The sequence below is a fragment of the Cyprinodon tularosa genome, unplaced genomic scaffold (assembly GCF_016077235.1).
Source record: "Cyprinodon tularosa strain WSP-4 unplaced genomic scaffold, ASM1607723v1 ctg735, whole genome shotgun sequence".
Lineage (NCBI taxonomy): Eukaryota > Metazoa > Chordata > Actinopteri > Cyprinodontiformes > Cyprinodontidae > Cyprinodon > Cyprinodon tularosa.
The window spans coordinates 172,472-198,358 of record NW_024039491.1 but is presented as its reverse complement, the minus strand read 5'-3'; the positions used below and the strand labels follow the sequence as shown (position 1 = coordinate 198,358).

General features: G+C 39.4%; 1 protein-coding gene across 1 annotated transcript; it reads right to left on the bottom strand.

The window, feature by feature from the left end:
• Positions 1-18: 18 nt before the first annotated feature.
• Positions 19-24,333, bottom strand: erich3 (glutamate-rich 3). Its single transcript, XM_038269689.1, has 14 exons — positions 24,205-24,333; positions 21,749-21,842; positions 21,529-21,654; positions 21,357-21,428; positions 20,996-21,124; positions 16,778-16,936; positions 16,500-16,703; positions 14,048-14,228; positions 13,764-13,950; positions 13,458-13,627; positions 13,229-13,375; positions 11,968-12,315; positions 11,152-11,286; positions 19-3,646 (listed from the first exon to the last, which is right to left on the bottom strand). Exons 1-14 carry the CDS (start codon positions 24,222-24,224, stop codon positions 819-821), a joined length of 4,800 nt encoding a protein of 1,599 aa, XP_038125617.1. The 5' UTR covers positions 24,225-24,333; the 3' UTR covers positions 19-818.
• Positions 24,334-25,887: the final 1,554 nt, after the last annotated feature.

Here is a 25,887-nt window from a genome sequence, read left to right as displayed (position 1 = left end):
TTAGTAAGTTACTCAATATTTATGTTCCATTTTCCATTATATCAGGTAGATTTTTGACAAATTTGCTTTTGTCAATAAAAGAAAACCCACTTCAGTTATTATTAAATTTATTGTCATGTTGGCCTATTCACACAATCTGTACAAGGAAAGATATTACATAAAATGCTGAAGCTAAACACTACTACACCTATACAGAAGAATAATCAACAATAAAGCCTATCAGAAAATACAGCTAAGTATTAGCAACATGGGTCTTTTTGATATTTCACTTCATCAGCAACAAGCAAATCATCATCAGCGGTCTCCTGTTGCTGATAATGTCTCTGGATAATCATGTCAGAGTGTTGACTAAAACGGCCATTACCAGTTTGAATTACAGACCTCTGATGAAAGCCGCCCTGCTCGTACCCCCCGGGTTGGAAATCTAAAGTGCATCGGAGGTCGGCCAAAGATGCGGGAGTCTGACAGCTATGAATTATTTAATCATCCGTGAGCGGGACTAGGGGTGGATCCTTTTACAGGTAATAGATGATAGCAACTGTACTTGATACTGCCACATTGTGACTAACAATGAAAAGAGGTGGGTCTATTGTAAATATTGTGCCCAGCAGTCAAAACACAAGGTACAGCGAGTTCTTCCTGGTAAATTAGCAGTGACGGCCATCTGATAGCTCATTCTAATATACATGCAGAAAGTAAGAGGCACTTAAGGGATTCTTTTTAACCTCAACCTACATCGTAATTGCTAATAATTTAGGTACATGTCCTGCTTTAAACAAAGTTCTCTCAAATTTGGAATTTAATACATCAATTTAGCGTTACTTCCCTCCTTCAGATTTTGAAGTAGTCAGTAAAGGATAAGAGGACTGAGCAAACAAAGAAAAAGTGCTGAGGCGCTCTTTGCTCAAAGTGTGCCTGATGTCTTCAATGAGTTGGATGTCTCTGGTCTCTCCACTGAACCTTTGCTCTAATAATTTAGTTTGGATATCTTCTTTATGAGATACTTCTTCTCTTCCATCAGCTGAGTTAGATGTTGCAAAATCTATTATTTGTGAAATTTGAATTCCATCTCTATTTAAGTTGTCCGATGTGTTCTCTTTGTCTTTCTCTCCGTTCAGGGAGTTGAATTTGTCTGTTTTAAATGGAAGATCTGCTGCCGCCTGTTCTACAACCAGCTCCAGACTGCTGTTGGCGGACCCAAAATTTTGATTCTCAAAATCATCCTCAGCCTTGAGACAGGCTGAGAAACCGTCGGTTCTAAAAGTGTTTCCCTCTTCTTTCTCTTCTGCCTTTGATCCCCCACTGTCAAACTTATTTAGTTCCAGGCTTTTCTCTTCCGTCTCCTCACTGCCTTGTAGTCCACCTTCCACTAGCTCTTTCTCATCCTGCTCATCATCATGACTCTCCTGAGCCTTTATCTGAGTTACGTCTCTGGGCTCCTTTTTGTCCTCTGCCATTCTCATCGGGCTCTCTGATCTTAGAAGCTTTTCAGAATCGTTTTCTCCACCATTTGGATCGCATACTGGCGCATCTGGAACATCTTCCTTCAGTTCTTCTAAGGGCTCTACAAAAGTCTCAAAAAACTTTGACATTTGGTGCATTTGTATCCAGTTTGTGACCATATCTGTATTGTCACCCCCAGCTAAAGCCTCTGGACTTTCCTTAACTACAGCATAGTTTTGCGTTAGAGGCTTGAGCAGCACACTTGCTCCTTCCTCTGAGGCCTTGCTTGCCTCCTCTATCTCCTCTCCATTCTCTTCCGTTTCAAGGGGCTTTTCAGTAATAGACTGAAGCTTCCCTTCCTCATCTCGGTCAGTTGTTTCCTCTACATCAGCAGCTATTTGTACTGAAGAGGTTTTATGTAAAGTATAAACCTTAGCCGCATCATTCCCAGTGTTGTTTTGGATCAAATTGAACTCTTTGTTTTCAGCTTCCCCGTTTCCACCTTTCTCCTCTTGTCTTTCTGCTTCTGATGTTCCTGGCTCAGAGTCCAGGTTTACAGCATCATCATGCTTCACCCTGACACCATCTGCTTCCTTAGCATCGCTCTCTGCGATACCGATCTCTGGGGCTTGATCAGTCAAGTTTTCAGCATTGTCTCCAGACTCCACGGCTATTTTTTTCTCTGGGCTCCTGTTTTCTTCATCTGGCTCATCTGTCTGTCTTCCTTCGCCAGATGTCAGAGCATTTTCCTCATCCTCTTGAGGTTCACGCTCAGCTGCGACAGAACTTTCCCCATTTTCAGTGTTGATTTCTCCTTTTTCACTTTCCCTCTCTACTTCTCCTTCACCAGCCCCAGCTTGTGAAACATCTGGAGTCTGCTCATGCGTCTCAGTCCCATCTGCCGCTTTGCTTTCACTGGCGTTCTCAGAGTCAGCAATATTTTCAGGGAAAAGTTCCACTTTTTCTGTATCCAAGTAGCCATCTTGCATTTTTTCAAGTTCGTCTGTGTGCTCCAATGCCTCCCTTCCCTCTGATATACTGTTTTTAATTACATCCCCACATACTTCATCAGTTTTAGCCTCTTCACATTTTTCTTTCTCAACATCCTCTGATTGTCGCTCTTCCTCATCTTTTTCTTGTAAAGCTTTGTTTGACTTACTATCCACTGCATCTGCCGGACCTTTATCATCTCTCTTTGCTTCAAGTTCTTCCCCATCGATTGCAACCTTAACTCCCTCACCTTTAGCCTCTGTATCAGTCTCTATAACTCCATCTTCATCGCCCTCATCTGGGATATCTTCTGTCCCTTCTGATGGGGTTTTCTTATATTTGATGGATTCAGCAGCCACTCTTTCATCAGGAATTTCTTTCGTTTCATTTTCATCTGCTGTTTTCTCCTCAGAATTTGCAAGTGTTTGCATCTCTGCTGCTTCATTGACTTCCACAGGTTCGCCCTCTCCATCATCTGCTTTTGATGCTTGCTGTTTTGATTCTAAATGCATTTCATCAAAACTGCTCTGGGTTTTCACAGTTTCCGCATGCATATCTGATGTTCTCTCAGCTGTGGATTCCCAAAACTCCTCTGGTGATATGCGTAAATTCTCCACTGTGACTCGAGCTTCCTCGCTGTCTGCCTGCATCTTGTCGGTGCCGGTTTCAGGTACCTCTTCATGGCTGAGGGCCTCTCGCTCCTCTGAGGACTCCGCTTTGATCTCCTTTGTCTCGGTTGTAGCTGTTGCCTCCGCCTCAGCAATATCTGCCACTGCTGTTTTATCCATCTGCTCACTCTGCTCCAACACTGATGAGTCATCCTCTTCTTTGCTTTTTGCCAATTCCTCTGTCTCATCATAATAAATGTCAGGTTTCTCTGCATCTTTTCCCCCTTTTTCTTGAGTGTTACTGGAAGCCTCAACATTTGAAGACTCACTTCCCTCAAAGGGATCCTCTATCTTGTCATCGTGTGCTACATTTTCTCCATCAACAGTAGGCTGAGTTTTCCCTTGTTCTTCTGACTTATCCCCTCTTGTGGTTTCACAATCTGCAGCCTCCTCATTCTCCACAGCCTCACTGGTTCTCTCTTCCTGGGGGTTGTCGCCATGGTCCGGCTCATTCTCCTCTTCTGTTTCTGGAAACTCTTTTTCTACAGCTTCTTCTCTTAAACTTTCTTCACAATTTGCCTCTTCTGCGGGTGTCTGCAGTTGTTCTGAAAACAGGAAAAAAAGTTCAGATAGTTAAGATCAATAATTCTAATATGGCATCATTCAAAGTGGCTTCCAGAAACATTCATACTTACAGTATTAACATTTTTTCATAACAGACCCACAAGCTTTAATGTACTGTATTTTAGTGAGGTATATTGTGATAGAGCAAGATAGGGTGACCAGACATCCTCTTTTTCCCGGACATGTCCTACTTTTCATTTCAAAATCGTCCGGGATTTTGCTCGACTACAATGCAGCACGTAATCGAAACAAACCGGGCACTTAAACTGAGCCGTCCGCTCCGGGGCTGGTCCGGGAACCCCGGCGGACTTGGGCAGGGAGCCAGCAGTGGTAACAGAGGTTGGGTGCAGCTATCTTTGTTCAGAGAGTTTTGAGTTAGTGTTTTTTTTTTTCCTCTCTCCCGCTGCTCCCGTGTCCCGCCTCTCGGTGCACCATCATTGGATCTGTCCCTTTAAGACATCTGAGTTGCGGTCGCATTTCATTGCTTAGAGAGTAGCAATGTGGAGGAGGAGAGACACACAGCAGCACTCAGTGAATATTAGCCGGCAGCTAGTTCGATGTTTAAGTAAAAGTTGGGAGACGGGTTGCTTAAAATAATTAGAGATGCCACCAAAAATCTGTTCGTTAGACATACAGAGCTTTTTTAGCTAAAAATGGCAACAGATTTTAACTTTAAACAAGTTGGTATTATAACAGAGAGAAGTAGGGAGGGCTGCAGATTTAAAGGTGAAACAGATTTACTGAGATATGCAACATGCAATAAAATATATCACCAAGTTTACTACAAAGTTTACAAGAAAAAAATACGCTATGTTATATTTAAAATGCAGCATATCCAATGTTTTTCTGGATGGAACTGAAATTGTACTTCTAGGGATGCATGATATATCAATTTTAGCATTGGAATCTGCTCTTATTAATAATTTTTTTCATGCATGGATGTTTTTTGGCCCTATATTGTAATGCACTAAAAGCCATCTCTCTAACATCTATAAATATAAATATCAGTGTGTTATGCTCTTGTGTTCTCAAAAATAGGAAAGCATTTAATATATATATATCTTTGAGCTAATTTTTGGAAATGTATTTATTTATTTTTTTATTTATGTATTTATTTATTTTTAACAGTGTCCTGTCTGGCAATGTGGCAATAAGTGTCTTGATGCCAAAAAGAGCCTAACGAAATTTACTTTCACAAGTGGAGCAGTAGGGCTATCGCCATAGTGTTCCGCTTGTTTTATGCATATAAATTGCTTTATTATAATTATGCAGGGAGTTTTACAGATTATATGGACACTGCAATGTAAGCAGAATTTTTTGGAAATTTAGCCTAATGAAAGTATAACTGTAGGTCCATGAGCCACTACCCGAGTGTCCCCACCAACCTTCATCACAAAGGGCGAGGGGAAGCACGGTAAGGAAGGCGGGTGGAAGCATACCATCACCGGGTCGGGTTCGTTCACTCTGTCCCCGACTGGCTCCCTGCCCCTGTCCGCTAGGGACCCCCCAGAACCCATCCCCCAGAACCCCCACCCCCCCAAAAATAAAAAACGTGTCCTCCATCTGGTCACCCTAGAGCAAGCAGAATTAGTACAATATGGTATTTACTACTGATGTTATGAGATGAGCAAAGGCTTTGAGGTGTGTGTCGAGTAGTGGAGGGGGCGTTTCCGCAAAGCGCATATCGTGGCTTGCTTCATTTAGGGGAGGGGCCAAAATCATATACGTCCGAAGCCTCGCTACCCCACCACACCACGTGACTGCTTCGGGAAGTGGTTCAGCTCACCGAAAAACTTCGACAGGCATTTAAATAGCCCCTGTATTCAGTGAAGATGAGGGAGTTTGGCACAAGGATGCGCCTGAGGGGATCAGCGATAATACAACCCCCCCCATCCCCCGCCCCCCCCCAAAAAAACAATAAATAAAAAGAAAAAGAAGGTTTTAAGTCGAAGCAGATTCAGCATCATGTCTACTAGGAAGTTTGTTGGTCGTGGCCGTGGATCCATGACACTCACCTTCTTGTCACCCTATGATGGGGATGCAGTCTGGAGGAGAAGTTACTCATAGGTTTTGGATAAGCTGGACGCCACAACTTATGAGTAATGTACACTAAATGTATGTCAACGATCAGATAACGTACACTGGCATGAATTTGAGCATGCTCAAAATTTATCGACGTACTAGCCGTATGTCGACCTGTGCCAGCGTGTTTCAGCGTGCTTCAGTTTACTTCACCGTGCTCATAACCTATACAAAACGTATCCATAACTTATAAAACGTATGCCAGCATTTTTGGCACATTTTTCCGTATGTCAGGCATACGCTGTATAAATCATCAAGGTGTGACGGGGGGCTTAAAGTCACTTTATTTCTTCTGAGTTTTACACGGGGGTTTTAAAGGTTGCCACAGTCACATGGTTTCTAACAACTTTACAAGACCAACTGATTTTACTGATGTAGTAGGAGTAAAATATTAGATAGATGTTGCTCTGCATGACTTACTTCTTTTACAGTCTTTCTTCTAACTTTAAATTCATTTAATTTAACTTCCTCTTTCTCTATTTTTTGGCAAGTGTATTTAGGGTAAAAACTGTCACCAACCGTTTACATACGTCATGATGCGTCAATAATATGCTCCTACACTCCTTGCACGGTCCTTTGTCCTGCCTCTGATTTGTTCTGCTAGGGACAATGGGAGAGTCTTCCTTGAACCTAATTTCCAAAAGTTTTAAAATGGGTCTGTGGAACCATCAACAACAACAGACTTAAAGAGCTCAGAGTCCTGGGGTCCGTTTCAGAAAAAAGGTGTAACAAATTCAGGTTCAAATCCGCAACTCTAAATTGATCTAGCCTAAAGTCGGGAACTCTGAGTGTTCGATTCCACAACGGCTGCTTTCAGTTAGTTCAATCAATTTTAACTAGGTCCACTCAGCGTTGAGCGCGTGCGCAACAAGTATGAAAAGCTATTATCAGTGGAGCACCGATTCGACGAGTCACCAAGACAACAGGCAACAGAAAGTGCCTATTTCACCCCACTGGAACTTTAGTGCAGAAATGCAAATTAATAAAATAAAAAATAATATGTTAAAAAGACAGCACTACAGCTGCAAAGGAGAGGATTGTTGCTTCATTTAATGTGTAAGTTTATATGAAGTGCACTATGGCAGGCCGTTTTTACTTTTATTAGCGCTCCTCTCTGTTCCATTTCTAGATCACTAAAATAAGATTTTTCCTGTTCAGAATCACACTCCTAGACCTAACTGTAATAATATATTTTCTAATTTACATTTTTGTAGCAGAAACTGAATTTTAGAAAGTAAAAAAAATTATACTAGTAAGAATTAAGTTTTATATATCTAGAAATGTTTATACATTTTAATTGGCCGTTCTGAAATTTATCAGCTTGACTGAAAATTTATTTATGATATCTGAAAAACATTTTGTTCATAGTTCAAATAATACTAATGCTGAACAATAATATTAGAAATATGGTCACTGAAATTAATTTATAGACATCCAGAATGTTTATTCTAGATGTAGAGAATGTCATTTTGTTTGAAATGGTCAATTAGTCAAAGAAATCTTTTTTTTTTTTGGATATCAAGAATACATATTCAGTAAAACTAGTATATATCAAAACGGCTTGCCATAGGGTTATCGTGAAAATATTACAGGATATTTTTTCTGGAATGGTATTAGATCAATGTATCTATTTATGTGAAATCTTCTGGCAGCAGGTGAAAATTAAGTCTAAAAACGCTGTTCTAATATATACAACCTGTGCATCATCTCATGCCTCCCTCCTCATGTTGAGTCGGTCTTTTATTACACATTAAAGTGGTCGTTTGGATCCACGCTTCCGATGTTATCATCCCAATAAATGGCCGTTATAAGCAGCTATCAGCCTCATAGAATGACTTTAGATTGTGCCAGTAGGCTCATTAGATTGTTATCATCGAGGGAATCCTAATCCTTACCCTAAAGTAATTCTTTTTCCCCAGTGGAATTAATGAATCTATTTATGTGTAATCTAAAAATAATTTCAATAGTTCTACATGTACTGTAAATATGACTAAATAAAAATAAAATGATCCGCATCTCGCTCATATTAAACAGACCAAAAACAAGTATATATATATATATATATATATATATATATATATATATATATATTCATTTTCAATTTATTTATTTTTCATTTCATCATTCACTAGGTCTGTTTGACACATTATGTTTTAAAGAAAAACATTACATGTACGTTTGATATATATATATATATATATATATATATATATATATATATATATATATATATATATATACACTATATTGCCAAAAGTATTTGCTCACCTGCCTTGACTCACATATGAGCTTAAGTGACATCCCGTTCCTAATCCATAGGGTTCAATATGACGTCGGTCCACCCTTTGCAGCTAGAACAGCTTCAACTCTTCTGGGAAGGCTGTCCACAAGGTTTAGGAGTGTGTTTATGGGAATTTTTGACCATTCTTCCAGAAGCGCATTTGTGAGGTCGCACACTGATGTTGGACGAGAAGGCCTGGCTCTCAGTCTCCGCTCTAATTCATCCCAAAGGTGTTCTATCGGGTTGAGGTCAGGACTCTGTGCAGGCCAGTCAAGTTCATCCACACCAGACTCTGTCATCCATGTCTTTATGGACCTTGCTTTGTGCACTGGTGCACAGTCATGTTGGAAGAGGAAGGGGCCAGCTCCAAACTGTTCCCACAAAGTTGGGAGCATGGAATTGTCCAAAATGTCTTGGTATGCTGAAGCATTCAGAGTTCCTTTCACTGGAACTAAGGGGCCAAGCCCAGCTCCTGAAAAACAACCTCACACCATAATCCCCCCTCCACCAAACTTTACACTTGGCACAATGCAGTCAGACAAGTACCGTTCTCCTGGCAACCGCCAAACCCAGACCCGTCCATCAGATTGCCAGATGGAGAAGCGCGATTCGTCACTCCAGAGAACGCGTCTCCACTGCTCTAGAGTCCAGTGGCGGCGTGCTTTACACCACCGCATCCGACGCTTTGCATTGCACTTGGTGATGTATGGCTTGGATGCAGCTGCTCGACCATGGAAACCCATTCCATGAAGCTCTCTGCGCACTGTTCTTGAGCTAATCTGAAGGCCACATGAAGTTTGGAGGTCTGTAGTGATTGACTCTGCAGAAAGTTGGCGACCTCTTCGCACTATGCGCGTCAGCATCCGCTGACCCCGCTCCGTCAGTTTACGTGGCCTACCACTTCGTGGCTGAGTTGCTGTCGTTCCCAAACACTTCCATTTTCTTATAATACAGCTGACAGTTGACTGTGGAATATTTAGGAGCGAGGAAATTTCACGACTGGATTTGTTGCACAGGTGGCATCCTATCACAGTTCCACGCTGGAATTCACTGAGCTCCTGAGAGCGACCCATTCTTTCACAAATGTTTGTAAAAACAGTCTGCATGCCTAGGTGCTTGAATTTATACACCTGTGGCCATGGAAGTGATTGGAACACCTGATTCCAATAATTTGGATGGGTGAGCAAATACTTTTGGCAATATAGTGTATATATATATATATATATATATATATAACATTCTCCCCAGAGCTAACCTGGTTGGGAGCACATTTTCTTCACTAAACTTGGAGCATCCTTTTTGGAGTTCTTGTATGCAAGTTTTTCCTGCCAAAAACGAGGACTAAACATTTACTTTTTGAGAGCAGGACTTCTACTACTTGCACTCAAAACTTGCAATGCTCCCATCCAAGACTTCTGCTTTCTCTCAAATATATTTCCTTCTCCATCAAATCTTTGTTTCTGCTCTCAGATGTCATGCTTTTAGCACAGATATTATCTACAGTCATTTACTTCCTGCTCCTTATGTAGATTTAGACAGATTTATTTTGTCATTTTGTACACATGGGTGTATACAAAAAAAAAAAAAAAAAAAGGTTAAAAACAGCTCTAGACAACTTCATTTTTTTTAAGTACAAACCAGTATCTCCTCCAGTCAGAGATACGTTCGCAAAACCGTTGGCAATTTGCAATTTTATTATCAGTAAGCAGTAACAGGTAAACTCAAGAAGAAACTACTAAAGACAACTAAAGAAGAAAACAAGCGCACCTCTTCTGAGGCTGTCCTTATATTGCCTGCAAGGGTTGCTAGGCGACGGTGCGACTCCAGCCTGAGAGAGAGTGAAAAAAAATCAACACTCAGAGCTGACGGGTTTGCGAGCATATCACTGACTGGATCTAAGACTGGAGGAGAAGGAAGTAAACCAGAGGAGAACATATCTGTTCTCCTCTTGTCCTTTCGATCTGAGAGCAGAAACTAAGATTTGATGGAGAAGAGACTATTTTTGAGAGAAAACTGAAGTTTTGAATATACTGTAAGCATTACAAGTTTTAAGTGCAAGTAAAGGAAATCCTACTCACAAAAAGAAAATGTATGCTCTTGGTTTTTGGCATATAATAAGGCCATTAAAAAACCCTCAAAAGTTTGTCGTCATAAGCAAATTAAACTTCTTTGCCCCTGTTGAAAAACACCGTCATGGTTTTCCCCCGGGTCTGTTAATTCAGGTGCAGGTAACTTAACTGAGATGGAGTGTTATAAAAGAATTCTGGACCAAGAAGCTTCGATTTGCCTTTGCAAAGGAAGAGCAGCAGCAGCAGCAGCACGCATCAGCGAACAGCAACTCCGACCCCCCCTGCAACACCGGCTCTTTTTATTATCTTCATAGGGGAACATCTTACAGTTTCACACAGACAGTCCCACAGAATGATCATACTCCCTACCTTCTTATCTCCATGTATGGAGTTGCTTCCTGCCTTTCTGCTTCCACATTGTTAATCAGCTTTTTCTGCGTGTGTGCCAGCAAGGTCATTCTACCCTCTTATCTACAGATTTCATCCTCCCCTCTGCGAGCTTTGGCTTAACACCTGGGAATAGTAAATTTGCTACCCATCCTTAGATTATACATGGCATATACTTCTTCAATATGAACAATAAGTTTTGCTGCAGCTTTAACTTAGCTCTTTACTTCTTTTAGCTTAAACATGTTTATGTATCTTCACCCCTCATGCTAAATGCAATGTGTGCTGGAAAACTAACAGTGAGCATCCCTCTGAACACACCTTCACCCTATCAAAGGTATAGTGGAGGATGTTCTATTCCCGGGTGGATTGTCAAAATAAGTGGTCAATCACTCTAGTTATATGTTTACGTAAGGCCGTCCTATGTGCTCGTCCCCATTTTAACTTGCAGGTGCTGAGCCTGACCTAGTGGAAAAATTGCATATCTTCTTTTGGAAAGTAAGCTTGTATGAAAGACCTTAGAGCGTTTTATAAACCACATAACACTTTCATTCTACAGAAATACAGCAAAATATGTGGTTGATGCAACATGAAAAAAGTCAGCTGCTATGAAAACCTTTACAGAGCATATACAGTAAGTTTTCTTCAAAACTTAAAATAATGGTACCTTGATTGTCTTTTCTAGGTAGTTTATGTGCAGGCCCCTCCTCCTCCTCAGTAGTGGTGTCGCTCAGTTCAGGCTCAGAGCTGCAATGGGATACATTGAGGATTGCTTCTGCCAGCTTCTCCTGCACAGATTTGGCTTTGGAAGGGCAAGGGAACATGATGCATATGACTAATCAGAATATGCAGAAAATGCAGAGAAAGAGAGCAACTAGAACTTAAGAATAAAAACGCACAGCTGTGAAAACTTTTTATTAGCCACGGCAAACAAAAGAAAGCTGCCCGTCATGCAAAACCATGAACATGCATGGGAAACGGTAACTAAAACAAAATGTGACATTTTAAATTAACTTGAAAGTAAGCTTTATTAAGTTTCTGAAATTTGCTCTAAAGTGTTTGCCATACAATAGGGAGGCATTGCTTACTCACTGTAACTACTTACTTTACATTTTTTTTAATGTTTGCAGATTTTATGTATGTGAAATGTTTACAGAGAGTAAAAAGCTGCTTGATTTGTTTAAGTAAGCACCACATGAATATGGAGCAGCTCCTCGCAGCTGCATATTTTAAGCACACTGAAAGAGTATACCACATGCAAATGTATGCATTTTTCCTCTAAGTGACTGCTTCATTTCTCGTGTCTGATTGCAATCTCACTACCAATAAGCTTTCAGAAATGTGTATTTATTTACTTAGTAGATGATTTTGCTTCAATTTCAAAATTAAACGCAAGCTGGAAAAAGCAGAAAAGCACACAAATTGAAACTGCTTTTTATACTTAGTTCAAACCTTTTTAGTTTCAACACTCGGCTTCACTCACCCCTCTCCTGTTCATACTCGATTTTGGTCTCATTCCCAGGATTCTCCCTTTCTTTATCTTCTGAGTTGTCACTGCTCAGTTTATCCTCATTGCCCATGGAAACACTGGTACCAGAGATTTCAATCCCTGTGCTGTCCATGGCGCTGTCAACTATGTCGGAGTTATTGACAGAAGCAGATTGGACCCTGGCAGCAACAGTTTCTTCAGGTTTCTGCTGGTCAGCGTCAGGTTGGCCATCCTCTTTAACCTTGTCTTCTGTCTCGTCATCTTCTGAGTGCTTAGTAGCTTCACCATCGCTCTCCTCATCGCTGCCTGACATTCTGGAGCCTGAGCTAGACCCTTTTTCAACTGTGGATAAAAAAACATGGAGCATTTTTAATTTCTGAGCTTCAAATATCAGACCTTAATATGAATACTTGTGTAGTGATGATTCTTTCTTAACACAAGAAAACTGCTAATAGAGGGTTCTTTATTTTACTGTAAAAGCAGTTCTCTGCAAACTGAGCAATACACCCCTAAATTTGTTTTACAGGTGTATTACAATGTTTTGACTTTAGAACAAATTCGGCAGAGTTTTATGCAATACTAACAGGGAATGTTTGGAAATCATTCCGATATCAGCCAAAAAATATGGGCTTGCATCTGAAATCTCTGATATAAGCAGCAAGAGTCAAGCTCCCCCCTCCAGCATTTCACCCCATTATTTCCATCCAGCAGCGCTTGTTTCCCGCACAGAGAGCCAAAACGATCACAAAACATTATACCTTGTTAGCAGATGCTACACTGCTGGGCTAGGAACCCTAATGTCAACAAAGTATAATTCAGTTGTAAGAAAAATGTTGCAATAAGGAGGCACAAGAAATAAAGGTATAGCCAAGTTTACAGCAGAAATGCCATAATATCTCAGATTTTAAACCTCTGGAAGAGCAGATTTTAGACCTATTATCTAAAAACTGAGAGAGAACGGCAGAACTGTAAACCTACCAAGATGTGGTTGTCCAAAATAAACTATGACCTATAACTCTGTATGATTGATGTGGTGAAAAATAACATCACAAGGTAGAGGGACGCTTTTCTTTTCTTAGATAGGGACAGAATTAAATATCATTGAGGCGAGGCTTGAAAACTGATGTTTGCAGCTTTCACCCAAACCTCCAGCTCTAACTTGTTTGTTTTAAATAAAATAAATAAAAAAAGTTTAATCCAGACACACATACTTGTGCTTCTGGATTAATTATGTCAAGCCAAGAGGTTTACTCACAGTCGTCCTCCTCATCTTCAGCTTGAGAGGCATCCTTTTCCTGGTCCGGTAGTTCAGTTTCACTGAACAGAGAGGGAGATTTCTCTTCTCGTAGAGTTGTTTCCTCCACAGGGCCTTCATCGTCTGCTTCAAAGTCTTCCTCATAATCTGAAGATGAGATAACCAACACAATACTGATGTCTGTTTAGATCAGGGAGAGGTCATTGCTCAGAGATTTTATGTATTATACCATCTTTGACTTTGCTCTCCACAGCCGCTGTCTCTTCTCTGTCTGTGGTCTCTTTAATGGTTGTTTCAGTTTCATCTTTAAGGCTAGTGGCTGATTTCAGTTCTGACCGATCTCCAATGACCCTCTTTGGAGGAGAGGGCTTTTTATCCAGGCCTATTTCTATGATGCACCTGAAAAATAATCCCCCCAAAACAAAGACCTGAATGAAGAACTGTCCTGGAATTTCTGTGAACTTTGCTGTATGGCTTCATATAAAACACTGTCTTTGTTCTTACAGCTGTAGTACACATTTCAATTCACTCTTACTTGTAACAAGGAGAAGCCCCCTCGATGTTGGAAAAGCCAAAGTATCCATGTCTTCCTCCAAGTCGGGCGCCTCTCCTGTGTTTGAACTCGCAGCAGGAGCTTAGCCGTTCAACCTGCAGCCCATTCAGGTAGAAGGTCAGGCTAAAGGGGAAACCTCTGTGGCGCCTTGATATGAACTGAAAGGCTTCTGAGAGGAGAAAATGTTAAAAATAAGGAAAGGATCATAAATTAGGTCTGAATCTTTCCTATATTCTTTTAATTTGACCCGGTACGCAAGCACTGACCTCCCTCGCGGAGCTCCCCTTTGTACACACACAGGTTTTCTCCTCCGCAATGCTGCTGAAACACCTTGACTTCATCCCTGGAGTCGATTAAGTCATTGGAGAGATGAACCGTTTTGCCAAAGTACACCATGTTGACACAGACTCGGCTCTGGTAAACAGAGCTGCTGAGCCAAGAGGGGTTCTAAAGAGAATAAATGGTAAGCAGATTTTTTCCCCAAAGCTTTTTCTACACTTAATCTAAAAAAATCTTTTGAACCATAAACTATATAAAGCACTATCTACAGATTCCCAACATCACAGAAAAAGCTTCTTTCCTCAGGTTGTCCATCTGGTCAACACTTAGGGAAAATCGATTGTTCGAATCAGAAACTCACCTGCATCCTTTTTACAGGTTTAAACAACTGGGACTTTTTTCTCACTTGTTTTTGATGAAACATATATGTTTGCACCTTTTTTTTAGACATGGAAACCTTGTCATCTTTATTGATTTTTCATTTATTTAATATTTAACTTTGGTTATTTCATCATTTTTCTTTTATATCTGTTTTGTAGCACTTAGAGATATGCTACCTTTGGAAAGTGCTCTGTAAAAAATCCTTTAGTATAATAGATATTAGTATTTAACTGACTTTTATCATTGTTACCTTCAACTGCATGGCTTAGAACCTTGTCTATCTTTTATGAGCACTTTCAGACTGCCTGTACAACATGCAATCTGCTCATTATTTTGTACGAAACCAAATTGATTTGCACATCTTCACATTTGCCCAGGAGTCTTTATAGATCACCCGCAACAAGCCCTCTCATTGCACTTACTAAAGAAGAAACTGCACATGTAAATTAGCATCCCAAATTCTGAATCCTTGAAGATCAGGCCCTTACTGCAGCGCTTAGTTCTATGCATTCATATTTGCATGGATTCCACCTTTTCCTTTTAGTTTGTAAACACCTTGTATATACAGTATGCACATTTAAGAGTTAATACCTCCCAGCAATTCATTTTATATTATATATTTTAAAAAGCCAGGCTGGACTGAAGTCAAATTCCTTTCTGGTTTGAACAAACCTGCAGAACAAAAGTGACTCTGATTCTGTTAAAGCAATAATCATGAACTGAGGAGCAGACTAGACCAGCGGCCTGCTCTTAGGGCTCGGTGTCTGTCTTCTGTCCTGGGCTGCGTGGGTCCATGGTGCTCCTGGCCATTGTCTTTGAATGGTTGGGGTCCCTATCTATGATGGTGGTGGAGCGGATTTGTTCCCTACACCTTTACTCACTATGCTGTTCCCTCGCCTGCTCCATCACACAACCACACATGTAGGACAATGAAGGCCTGAAGACACTGGTTGCATCTTTTCGATGGCCAAACCAATTTCTTTCCATGTCACACTAATTGCATATAGGAGCCTCCGACTAGGATGGATGAGCAGATCTGTGCAGATTTCTTTTTCACTTCTGTCTCTGGCATGCACAGACATCATCTCTCAAACCAGAACAGATAGAGAAATGTTATAGGCCTATATTAAAAACATAATGAGAAATACATCTAAAGAAAAGAAAACGCAGCATAAAGGCTGTGGGACGGTTAATATGCTGGCTGAGTCAGCGAGAGGTGATTCTCAGAGAGAGAGATCTGTGAAGTTTATCAATGTTTTGTTTTGCTTTTTCATAAAGAGGGTAGAGAGATACAACTATGCTTACCTACTCTGGCTGTCCCTTGTAGCTTTTGCAAGGCTCAAAGAGGATCACTACTTTATCAATTTTCAATCCTCCTGAACTCCTATCATGGGTAAAGTATTCTTTTTTTAATGTTTCATTCATTGCTTTTGCACGAATCTATCACACTTGCTATATATGTGATATGCAGTTCCAATACTGACTGTTTCCCAGTACGATTAACAGATTATATTTTTTTATTTTCCCCCAAAGCGGATGTGTTTTACTTTGTAACCACATCTCTCTTCGTGTCAGACCCATGAAATTGCCACTGAATTGCTGTATAGTCTGACTGAGATAGACCCCAGGTCTATATAGCTACACAAGCCCACAAAATCGTGTCGACTGTGATCATGCCCACCTTTTCCGACACGATTTTCTGTTGTATCAGACGCAAAAGCAAATTTGGTGTGTTCTGGCGTTGAGGAGTAGAACATCACCAGGATGGGTTTTCCTTTGCTGGTGCTTGTTTATGCCCGATTTTAAATAATCACCTTAGTCATTATTATTAACAGCACTGCCTTGAACACAGGGTGGGCATCTCTGTGTTTGGATACATTTAGACATTTAGTGCTTTGGTTGGAGATGTGTGGAGTACATTTGACAGGGCACGTAAAAAAGAGAAAAAATATATAAAATAATAATAGGCTGGACTGAAATTGGTACTGTTGACTAGTTAAACAGTGATTTATAAAGCTTAGTCATCTAAGCACATACGAACATAAGGACAGCACTGACCTGAGATCCACTGGAGGAGGTGGCAGGGCGTAGTCTGCGGGTTCTGATGGTGCTGCCGGCAGTGACCTTTAATTCCCGGTCGTTCTTCTTCTTCAGTGGGGGCACTGGTGTCACAAAGTTGTTGATGACTGGGAGGCAGTAGGGGGATATGCCATGGGAGACGTCCTCTGCAGTCATATGTCCGCGGGACCTGATGTCCATCTGCTGAAGATGTTCGGAAATCTCAGTATTTTCTTAAACAACAAGTGGCCTGTCTTCAGTGGAGATCAGACACTCACTGTGTTGTTGAGCAAATGCTTGTTCTCCTGAGAAGAGATGAGGGGTCTGCAAGGCGAGCCATGTTTGAATGAGGCTGTTGTGCTGGTACTGTTGATGGGCTTCAGGCGCACCGGCCGCTGCATCTTCCCTGGAGCCGTGTTTGGCCTTGAAGTGCTGGGCTAAAACAGCCATGGGGTTTAGATCAGAGTTAGAAAGACACCTCATCACCATCACTGGTGCAGCCTATTCATTCTGTTTCATAGTATCATGCTGTAGAAAAAAATACAAATTTTTCATGTTGCAACCACAATCTTAATTAATGTTTTTTCAAGTTCATTGGAAAAATCAACTCAAATAACAGCACAATAATAAAGAGAATAAAAAAAAAATGGTATTCTAACTTTTTATATATGATAATTCAGATCAGTTTTAATTTGCTTAATATTACTAAAAACTACAACTGTAGGCTTTGGAAATATGTGCGGTTTTGCACATAAAGAAGCCATTCTTTCCATTTTCACGTTTATCCCTACTGGGGTTGTCAGGGTTGCTGGTGCCATTCCCCAGCTGTCTATGGGTGGAAGGGGGAGTACACCCTGCACAGGTTGCCAGTCTATCGCAGGGTAACACAGAGACAAACAGTACAAACAACTATTCCTGCACACATTCACACCTAAGGAGAATTTAGAGAGGCCAGTTAACTTTACAGTCATGTTTTTGGACTGTGGAGGAAGCCAGAGTACCTGGAGAGAACCCACGCATGCACAGGGAGAACATGCAAACTCCTTGCAGAAACACGCCGAGCCGGGAAACCCGGAGCCTTCTTGCTGTAAGGCAGCAGTGCTACCCACTGTGAAACTGTGCAGCCCATAAAGAAGCTATTTTCTTGCTAACTCTCTGCAAAAAATGTATTGTTGAATTTTGACATTAAATGTTTGTATACATCAGTTTTCATGGTATATGACAGATTATGTCCAGACTTTGACTGGGCCAAGCGTTAATTGTCCTAAATAAACCTTATTTTATCCCAGCTATTATATTTTACTTCTGACTGTATATTTTGTGTTTTTGATCTGCCGAAGTTTCACGACTTTTGTTGCTTCTAATTGGGGTTTTTTCTTCAAGAATTGCAGTTACGTAATATTATTATTATTAAAGAAAGACTTGAATATTTTGTATGAATTAAAGGAAAAGCACTAGGCTTGTTTAAATCTTATTTATCTGAGAGGATTCAGTTTGCCTTCACGTTAATGTTACATCTTCCAAGAGCTCCAGGGTTACCTGTGGAGTACCACAGAGATCAATGCTAGGACCAATTCTCTTTACTATATATGCTCCCAATTGGTAGAATTATTAGACAGCATGGGAATAATTTCCACTGTTATGCCTATGATACTCAACTATGTCTGCCTATGAATCCAGATGAAGCTAAACTATTACGTAGATTACAGGCATGTCTTGAAGACATCAAAACCTGGATTACTCTTAACTTTCTGCTCCTGAATGCAGACAAAACAGATGTTATAGTCTTTGGATCAGAGTCTATAAAAAAGAGCTGATTAGTCAGTCACTTCATTTGAATGGAAATAAATTGATCTTAGATAATAAAGAAAAAAAAATCATGGTGTAATTTTTCAATCTTCAATGCTGGACTGTTGTATATCTTTACTATCAAGAAGTCCACAAACTCTAGTTAAAAGCCGTCAGCTGGGCAAAAATGTTGCAGTCAGATTTCTCATGAAAATTAAGCAGAGAGATCATATCTCTCCTATCATAGCTTATCCTCATTGGCTTCCTGTTAAATCCATAATTCTCCTTGTCACATATTAAGCTCTAAATAACCAAGCTCCATCTTATATCAGAGATATGATTGTTCCTTATGTTCCTAACAGAGCACTTCGCTCTCGATCTGCAGTTTTACTAGTGGTTCCTAGAATTTCTAAAGGTACGGGAGTCAGGTCTTTTAGTTATCAGGCTTCTCTCCTGTGCAACCAACTACCAATTTTAGTCCATGAGGCAGACATCCTGTCTACTTTTAAGGGTAGGGTTAAAACTTTCCTTTTTTTTTATAAAGCTCATGGTTTGAGTGGCTCAGGTTATCCTGAACTATCTTTATAGTTATGCTGCTATAGCCTTTGTTTATTGATGTTGGAGCTTGGCCTGTTTTTCAGTGTAGTCCTGTTTCTCTTACTATGACTAAATGTATGTGCTCTCTTTGTCCTCTGACGTGGGAGCTGGCTCCAAGATAGTCTACCAGGCTGTGTGTTTCCTGGATGGAGCCACCTTTGGAGCTGATTGACAGTTGCCTTTTGTATCTCTGCTTATTTTTCTCATGTCTGCTTCTGTCTCCTTGAATCCCAGTCACCCTTGGCAAATGGCCGCTCACATTTAGCCTGGTTCTGCTGGAGGTTTCTTTGTGTTAAAAGGGAGTTTTCCTTTCCAATGTCGTTACAAGCATGCTTAGGGTGAGGGGTTGCTGAAGAGTCGATGAGTCGATGCAATCAACTGGTTTTCCTTAGATAGAAAACTTTTAACAAATTTGACTGTAATGTACATGTCTTGTGAATTGGTGCTGTATAAATAAACTAAATTAAATTGAGCTCTACAGACACCCTGATAATTATCATCTCATAACACTGTTCAGGTTCCCTCTTCTCTTTGAACAAATGCATCCCATAGAATTTGGATGCCACCACCATGTTTAACCATTGCAGTACATTCCCAGATTTTTTTTTTTACATCTAGCCTCACTCACTCACTCACTCACTCACTCACTCACTCACTCACTCACTCACTCACTCACTCACTCACTCACTCACTCACTCACTCACTCTGACCTTTGACCTAACACAGACATAGTTCAAACGTAAGTCTTAAACCTAACCCCTTACCTATGAAAAGAAGTTTTCCAAACTGGGGGCATGCATAAGGAGCAGTGGGTCCTCATAATATAGTATATTCAGGGAAAAAAGTCCTTGTATCTCTGCACTGGATTTGAGAATCATCAGATTGAATTCATATGCATGCAAGAATTATCAAATCTTTTTTTAGTAATAACCTTTAAATCTGGGAACTGCAACATCACAGAATGTAAAAAAAGGTTTATATAAAAAGGCTATTGTGAATGTCATATGTCATATAGTGAATGCAGATGGTCGGAGCTAATTATTCATAATACTCTCTACTTCTGTGTGCATCTTTTTATCTGAGATCCTGCTTCTAAAGACAAGGCTCAACCTGTAGGGCTGTGAGGTGTTTGCAGACTTGAGAAGGGGATTTCATAGGGTAAACACAAAGACCATGAAAGGATTACTGGCACTGTTTGCTGTGGCATCAAGTCATAAGACTTTTAACATTTTAAAAATAATATGTGGCTAATCCCCAGATTCACACAGAACAAAAATTAGCAAATAGAGCAAACAAAGGCTGACCTCCAAACTTAAGCATCAGTGTTGATCTAAACATGACAGCCACCAACATGTAGAGGTAATCAATCATGTTTTTGACAGAATTTCTATTAAAAAGTTAAAGATGTGTTTAGATATTTAAGAGCTATAACTGCCGATTAGCTTGTTCTTCTGTCTGCCCATTAAGCAGGTTTTTCAGACTGATTCCTGTTGTTTAAAAATAAAGTTTTTATTTTCTTAATAAATGTGCTACTACCTCACACCAGTAACAATAAACATCTGAATAACTGAGCAGTGATGGTTATTAGTTTTCCAATAACATTTGATTCCACCAAGTAATTTGTGGCATTGTGATGTTTACAAACTCAGGATCAACAAGGAGTGTTCAGAGTATTATCTATGCTCAAATTTATCAACAGAAGAGGGATAAAGATTACTTAAATGTTTACATTTCCCTTAAAAAGCATTGTTGAACATCCTTTATATTTCATAGGTTTTAAAATGACATAAACTGTAATGTATAAAACCAACAGAAACAGTAAGAGATTATTTCTGAATGAATAATAGTCGTCAAAAACTATAGTGTTTCTGCAAACATAATAAAAATTAATTTTTTATCATATTTAATAGTGAAAAGGGTAAAATGCTTCTTGGGAATTCCAAACGAAGCAAGCATCTTCATTTGTTACTGAAAAAGCAGTTTTTTTTCACATTTTATCACAAATTGTTACGACTAAAATAAAAAAATATATATGTATATTTTGATTTGCAAATGCATTTTAAATTAGAATATGTCCTAACTGGGAACTGCTTGCTGGTGTTTGAACTCACAGATTCAGAAGATTCCGAATGCTGCTGCTCTGGACCTGAGCTCTGTTTCCAGGCGGTCCTGGATCCTGTGGGGGGGCGTGGAGACAGCACCCGGAAAATATCTTCCTCATACCTTTTAGAGCGCTCCAGCTTCCAGACAAAACAATTTCATACAATGTTATTTGTTGCCGGATATCAAAATATTCAAACCATATTAGAGATATATTTGTAACACGTTTTCACCACAAAATTTGTATTTTTTTAATTTATTAAATAAACTCTTTAGAAGATTTGATCATTATAGCTTATTTTTTTGTGTCTCTAATAGCCATATTTAAAGAATAGGAAAGCAGTGGCTGTTAAAATGTAAATGTTCTAGTACCTTTATCCTATGCACTCGTTCCATCCTTGCAAAGTCCTCCAGTTTTCTTTTGATCTCGATCTGATGGAGACGCTGTATGGCCAAGCAGCAAGAATAATTTGCATTAGTTATTGTGCGAGGGTAATCACAAATGAAATGATTATCGTTTTCCTGTCTCTCCTATTTTTCTCACCTCCATCTCCAGCACCTTTTGGAAAACGGCCTGGGCCAAGCACTCTCTGACATGTCTCTGACGGGCTTTGTGCATCAGCTTATGTCTGTACTCCTTGTCTGGTACAATTCGCCCACTTCTGGTGATCTGATCACAAATACCCTCTCAGACAGATTGTACGAACACTTCAACTTGTTATATGCTTAAAAATAAACTGAAACGGTCTGTCTCGCTGACATACCAGGCCTGCTCTCTGCAGGTGTCTCCTGATTTGAGTTTTGCTGAAGTAACCAGCGAGATGTTTGTCAGTGAGGCTGTTGTAGCCTGATATAAGCCTGTAGAGACAAAACCAAATCCAACGAGAGTCTGTGAGCACTCAGACTTAACGAGGAAGCCTCAGACTTAAAACCTCGTGTTGATTACAGCTAATCAAATGCCTCGCTTGTGCACCGCTCTGTGTTTGTTTACTGGCTGTTGTCCTCTTGTCCTTTCTAACAAGAAATCAGGAAGGAAGGAAGGAAGGAAGGAAGGAAGGAAGGAAGGAAGGAAGGAAGGAAGGAAGGAAGGAAGGAAGGAAGGAAGGAAGGAAGGAAGGAAGGAAGGAAGGAAGGAAGGAAGGAAGGAAGGAAGGAAGGAAGGAAGGAAGGAAGGAAGGAAGGACTATTTTTTCTCTTTCCTTTTAAAGAATAGAGGATTTCCAACTGTGTGTATGATATTGCAGGATCTTATGACCACAGGGGGGTTTCAGGTGTTTGATTACACACATGAACTGAGGGATTGGCCCACTTGGCCTTGACATCCTGCTCTCCCTGCACCTGGCTTTGTTTGCCTCTGGTGCTCTTCAGCGCTGGCTACAGATTTGTGCCTGGAACACAGACTCTGCCTCTGAACTCTCAGAACACTCCAGAAAATATTTTAGAGAGACACAAATATCAGGTGCAAATGGTGCATAAATGTTAATAATAAAGCAACTATTATTTCTGGTTGGCCTTCTGTGCTTGTCAGGGCTTGTCCCTTATAATTTCAGTTTGCAGTTATCCACTTGGTTTGGTAGGTTTAGTTTTAGTGGACCTGTTGCCTCATAGCAACACTAACTTACAGAGATACTGGTTAAATAAAAAAAGAGTGCGTACACCTGGAATCACATAAGGCTTAAAACAAAGGATCAGGCAAATGTTCAATGTTTGCATGGTTTTGCCATGTGCCTGCATCATGTACTTTGAGTCATATGGCTTAGATACATGAATCTTGAGATAAATGGATGGAAGAAAAAAAGGCCAATAGGACCTCCAGCATGCTGAATAAGATGTAGAAAATCCTGTTTAGAAAGCTCTACTATCCATACATACGTGATAATAGGAGAAAAAGAAGGCTGCTCTTGGCATGTCTCCCACCACAAGGTTATCAATAAGACATGATATGACGACACACTAAACCTGAACTTTTAACTCTGCCTCACTTCTCTAACAGTGAGCTTTAGGGATTCTTCAGCACTGTTTGGTGTCTGTTTTAAACTCTTTCTGCTTGGTGTTGACATGTTTTCTCTGTGCATGTGAACATGGTTTATCACCAGCTAATCCAGCTTCCTTTCACAATCAAAAAACATGATTGTTAGGTTGCTGGTATCTCTAAATAACACTAAGCTCCTCTCAGTGTTTATGTGTCCAAGGTTGTATGTCTCTGTATGTTGCCCTGAAATGGACTGGCAACCTGTCTACAGTGTAAACACTTCTGGAGAGCCCCCCCCCCCCCCACCTTGACACTTACCCACAAGCAATAGGACATAATAAACAATAATCAAGAAGGTATCTATCTATCTATCTATCTATCTATCTATCTATCTATCTATCTATCTATCTATCTATCTATCTATCTATCTATCTATCTATCTATCTATCTATCTATCTATCTATCTATCTATCTATCTATCTATCTATCTATCTATCTATCTATCTATTTTATGTGTTTTATTTAACTTTCTGTATTAGTTAGGACAACACAAGAGAAATGTATCATCATTATAATATCAGTGTTAATACTGCCAAAAATCACTTTTAAAATAATAAAATGACTTAATCTTATAAATGTCATCTCTACTCACTATCTGTGGCCTCATTGCAGTAAATATGCAGCAATCTAAACCTGTCATAGTTGAAGTGTTTATGCATCCTAAGTCATAATGCGATTATAGATTTTAATAATAGTCCTATATATTTTCAGATTGGTGCAGCCCTACTGAAATATTATATTATATATATATTATATTTTTAATTAAAATGTAGATTTCCCAAAACACTACTAGTGGGAAATGTCAAAGATGTTTTATTTTACACATGTAGGCAACAATTATCAATAAATTATGAGGACTCTCCACACTAATACAACTGCTGTAAATAAATTTAAGGGGGAAAAGAGAGAGCAATACTGGATTTATAAATGTATATTATGCGTATATAATAAAAGTAATCCTGCCCATAACAACAACAAGAAATATAACTACCATACCATAGATTGCTAAAACAATGACATTATTATTATAGTTCCCTTAATTGTTGGTCCTTTAACAGCATTTGCAGTTAATTAAGTTCATGTTCTGTTTGGATTGAAACAAGACGCCACAAGTTAACTAATGATATAGATCGGATGGCACTACAGTTTAATCTAAGAGCTGAACATAAAAAATGAAACTTCTCCTACCCTGGGCTGAGTTGACTCATTGTTTTCAGCTTGCAGTCTCTAAAAATCCCCGCAGCGTCGCAGAGGTATGAAGGGCTGAGATGAGGGCTGAAACATACAGGAACAGCGTTAGTTAGAAAGTGCGGCACCGGTTGCCACGGGAGATCACGCGAGATCACGTGACGAGGTTTCCAGTTTCAGAGCCTCACTGACAGATAAAAACTCAACATAAAGACTAGGAGAGATGATTTTCTGCTATAAAAACAAGGAATTAATTTTTTTTTTTTAAAGCTAACAAAGTAGAAACAATTTTGAGGTAAAATTATTAATTATTTGCAGTATTCCTTTATTTTTATATATTTATTTTTTTATTTATTTGCTGAAACTGGTTTTATTCTACCTTATGTAACTTAGTTAAATAAGAATAAAATAATAATAGGAAGTCTGTAAAGCAATAAAATGTAGGCCAACTACTAAGTACCAGAACCTTAGCATCACTTATACAAGTATTTAAAGATTAGGGCAAACTTTCAGATAGGTTATATAGAAATATGGTACATAGGTAATTTATTCCCACTTTCAGACAAAAATCAGAGTAAATTAATGAGTTTAAGTTTTAGATCTGTTAAGTTCACCTACGTTATTTATGTTTGTTATTTCTATTGAGATACTTCTACAAATAATAACATTAATAACAAAAATAATGAATTAGAAAAGGTCCTAATCCCTGGAAACATTTGCAAAAATTCTCAGTATCAGTAAAGTAAAAACAAAAAAATACTTTTTGTAATCTGCCAGAATCTTCACAATACCCGTGATTTCTATTAAACTGAGACAGTAGAAATATTGCTTATCCTAACTGTTCTTAGATAGGAAAGGTTTTCTTTTTTGGTGACAAACAGAGGGTAGGTCAATTATAAGGTTGTGTTTAATATGTAGGATGTGCAAAGCTTTGGCTGCATTTGAAAGCTAGGAACAACAGAAGTATTATTTGATTCCCACAGAGACACATCTTAGACAGTCATGAAGATCTTAGGGGGATGGAGGGATTTAAAGGGTTTTTTTCATTAGCTTTTTGGAACCAGGACATTTCTGCAAATGTATTAGCTGCTTCCTGTTGATGAATGAAATACCTGTTTGTATTGTAAATCAATCCTATTGGTTTTTTGCAATCACTATAATACAATAACAATAATAAACAGTTTTGCTCTGTTGCAGTGAGCTGCAAATTTCCCATTCTTTACACTAATGTACTGCTGTTAAATATAGGAAATATTGGAACTCTAGTCTAATGAGCACCATAACATTAGAGCATGGTTTTGTGATCCATCATGAAATGCTCAGAAATCTTGACAAGTAGTTAGAACTTCAGGTCCTTTGCTGCCCTCTTCTGGAGAAATAAAAAAAACCCATTCTTATCCCCTTTCCATTTTGGTTGATATGAATTTCAAAAGGCTAATTTAATTTCAAAGAGTCAAGAACTTTATAACCTTTCAGGAAATGGGTAAACACTCCGCCAATGGAGCACAAAAATTCAAAGATTAACAGAAAACCAAATACGGAAGGTTCGTTTAACCTGGCAGAAAGCAGCTGTTTGGTAATAAAAATACACTATATTGCCAAAAGTATTTGCTCACCCATCCAAATTATTGGAATCAGGTGTTCCAATCACTTCCATGGCCACAGGTGTATAAATTCAAGCAC

Excerpts from the sequence above, each read along its gene's own strand:
- erich3 (XM_038269689.1), bottom strand. The coding sequence starts at position 24,224 with ATGAGTCAACTCAGCCCAGG. Across the intron at positions 21,429-21,528 it reads AAAAGGTGCTGGAGATGGAG|CGTCTCCATCAGATCGAGAT; the intron begins GTGAGAAAAATA and ends TTGGCCATACAG. Across the intron at positions 13,628-13,763 it reads GGGGCTTCTCCTTGTTACAA|GTGCATCATAGAAATAGGCC; the intron begins GTAAGAGTGAAT and ends ATTATTTTTCAG.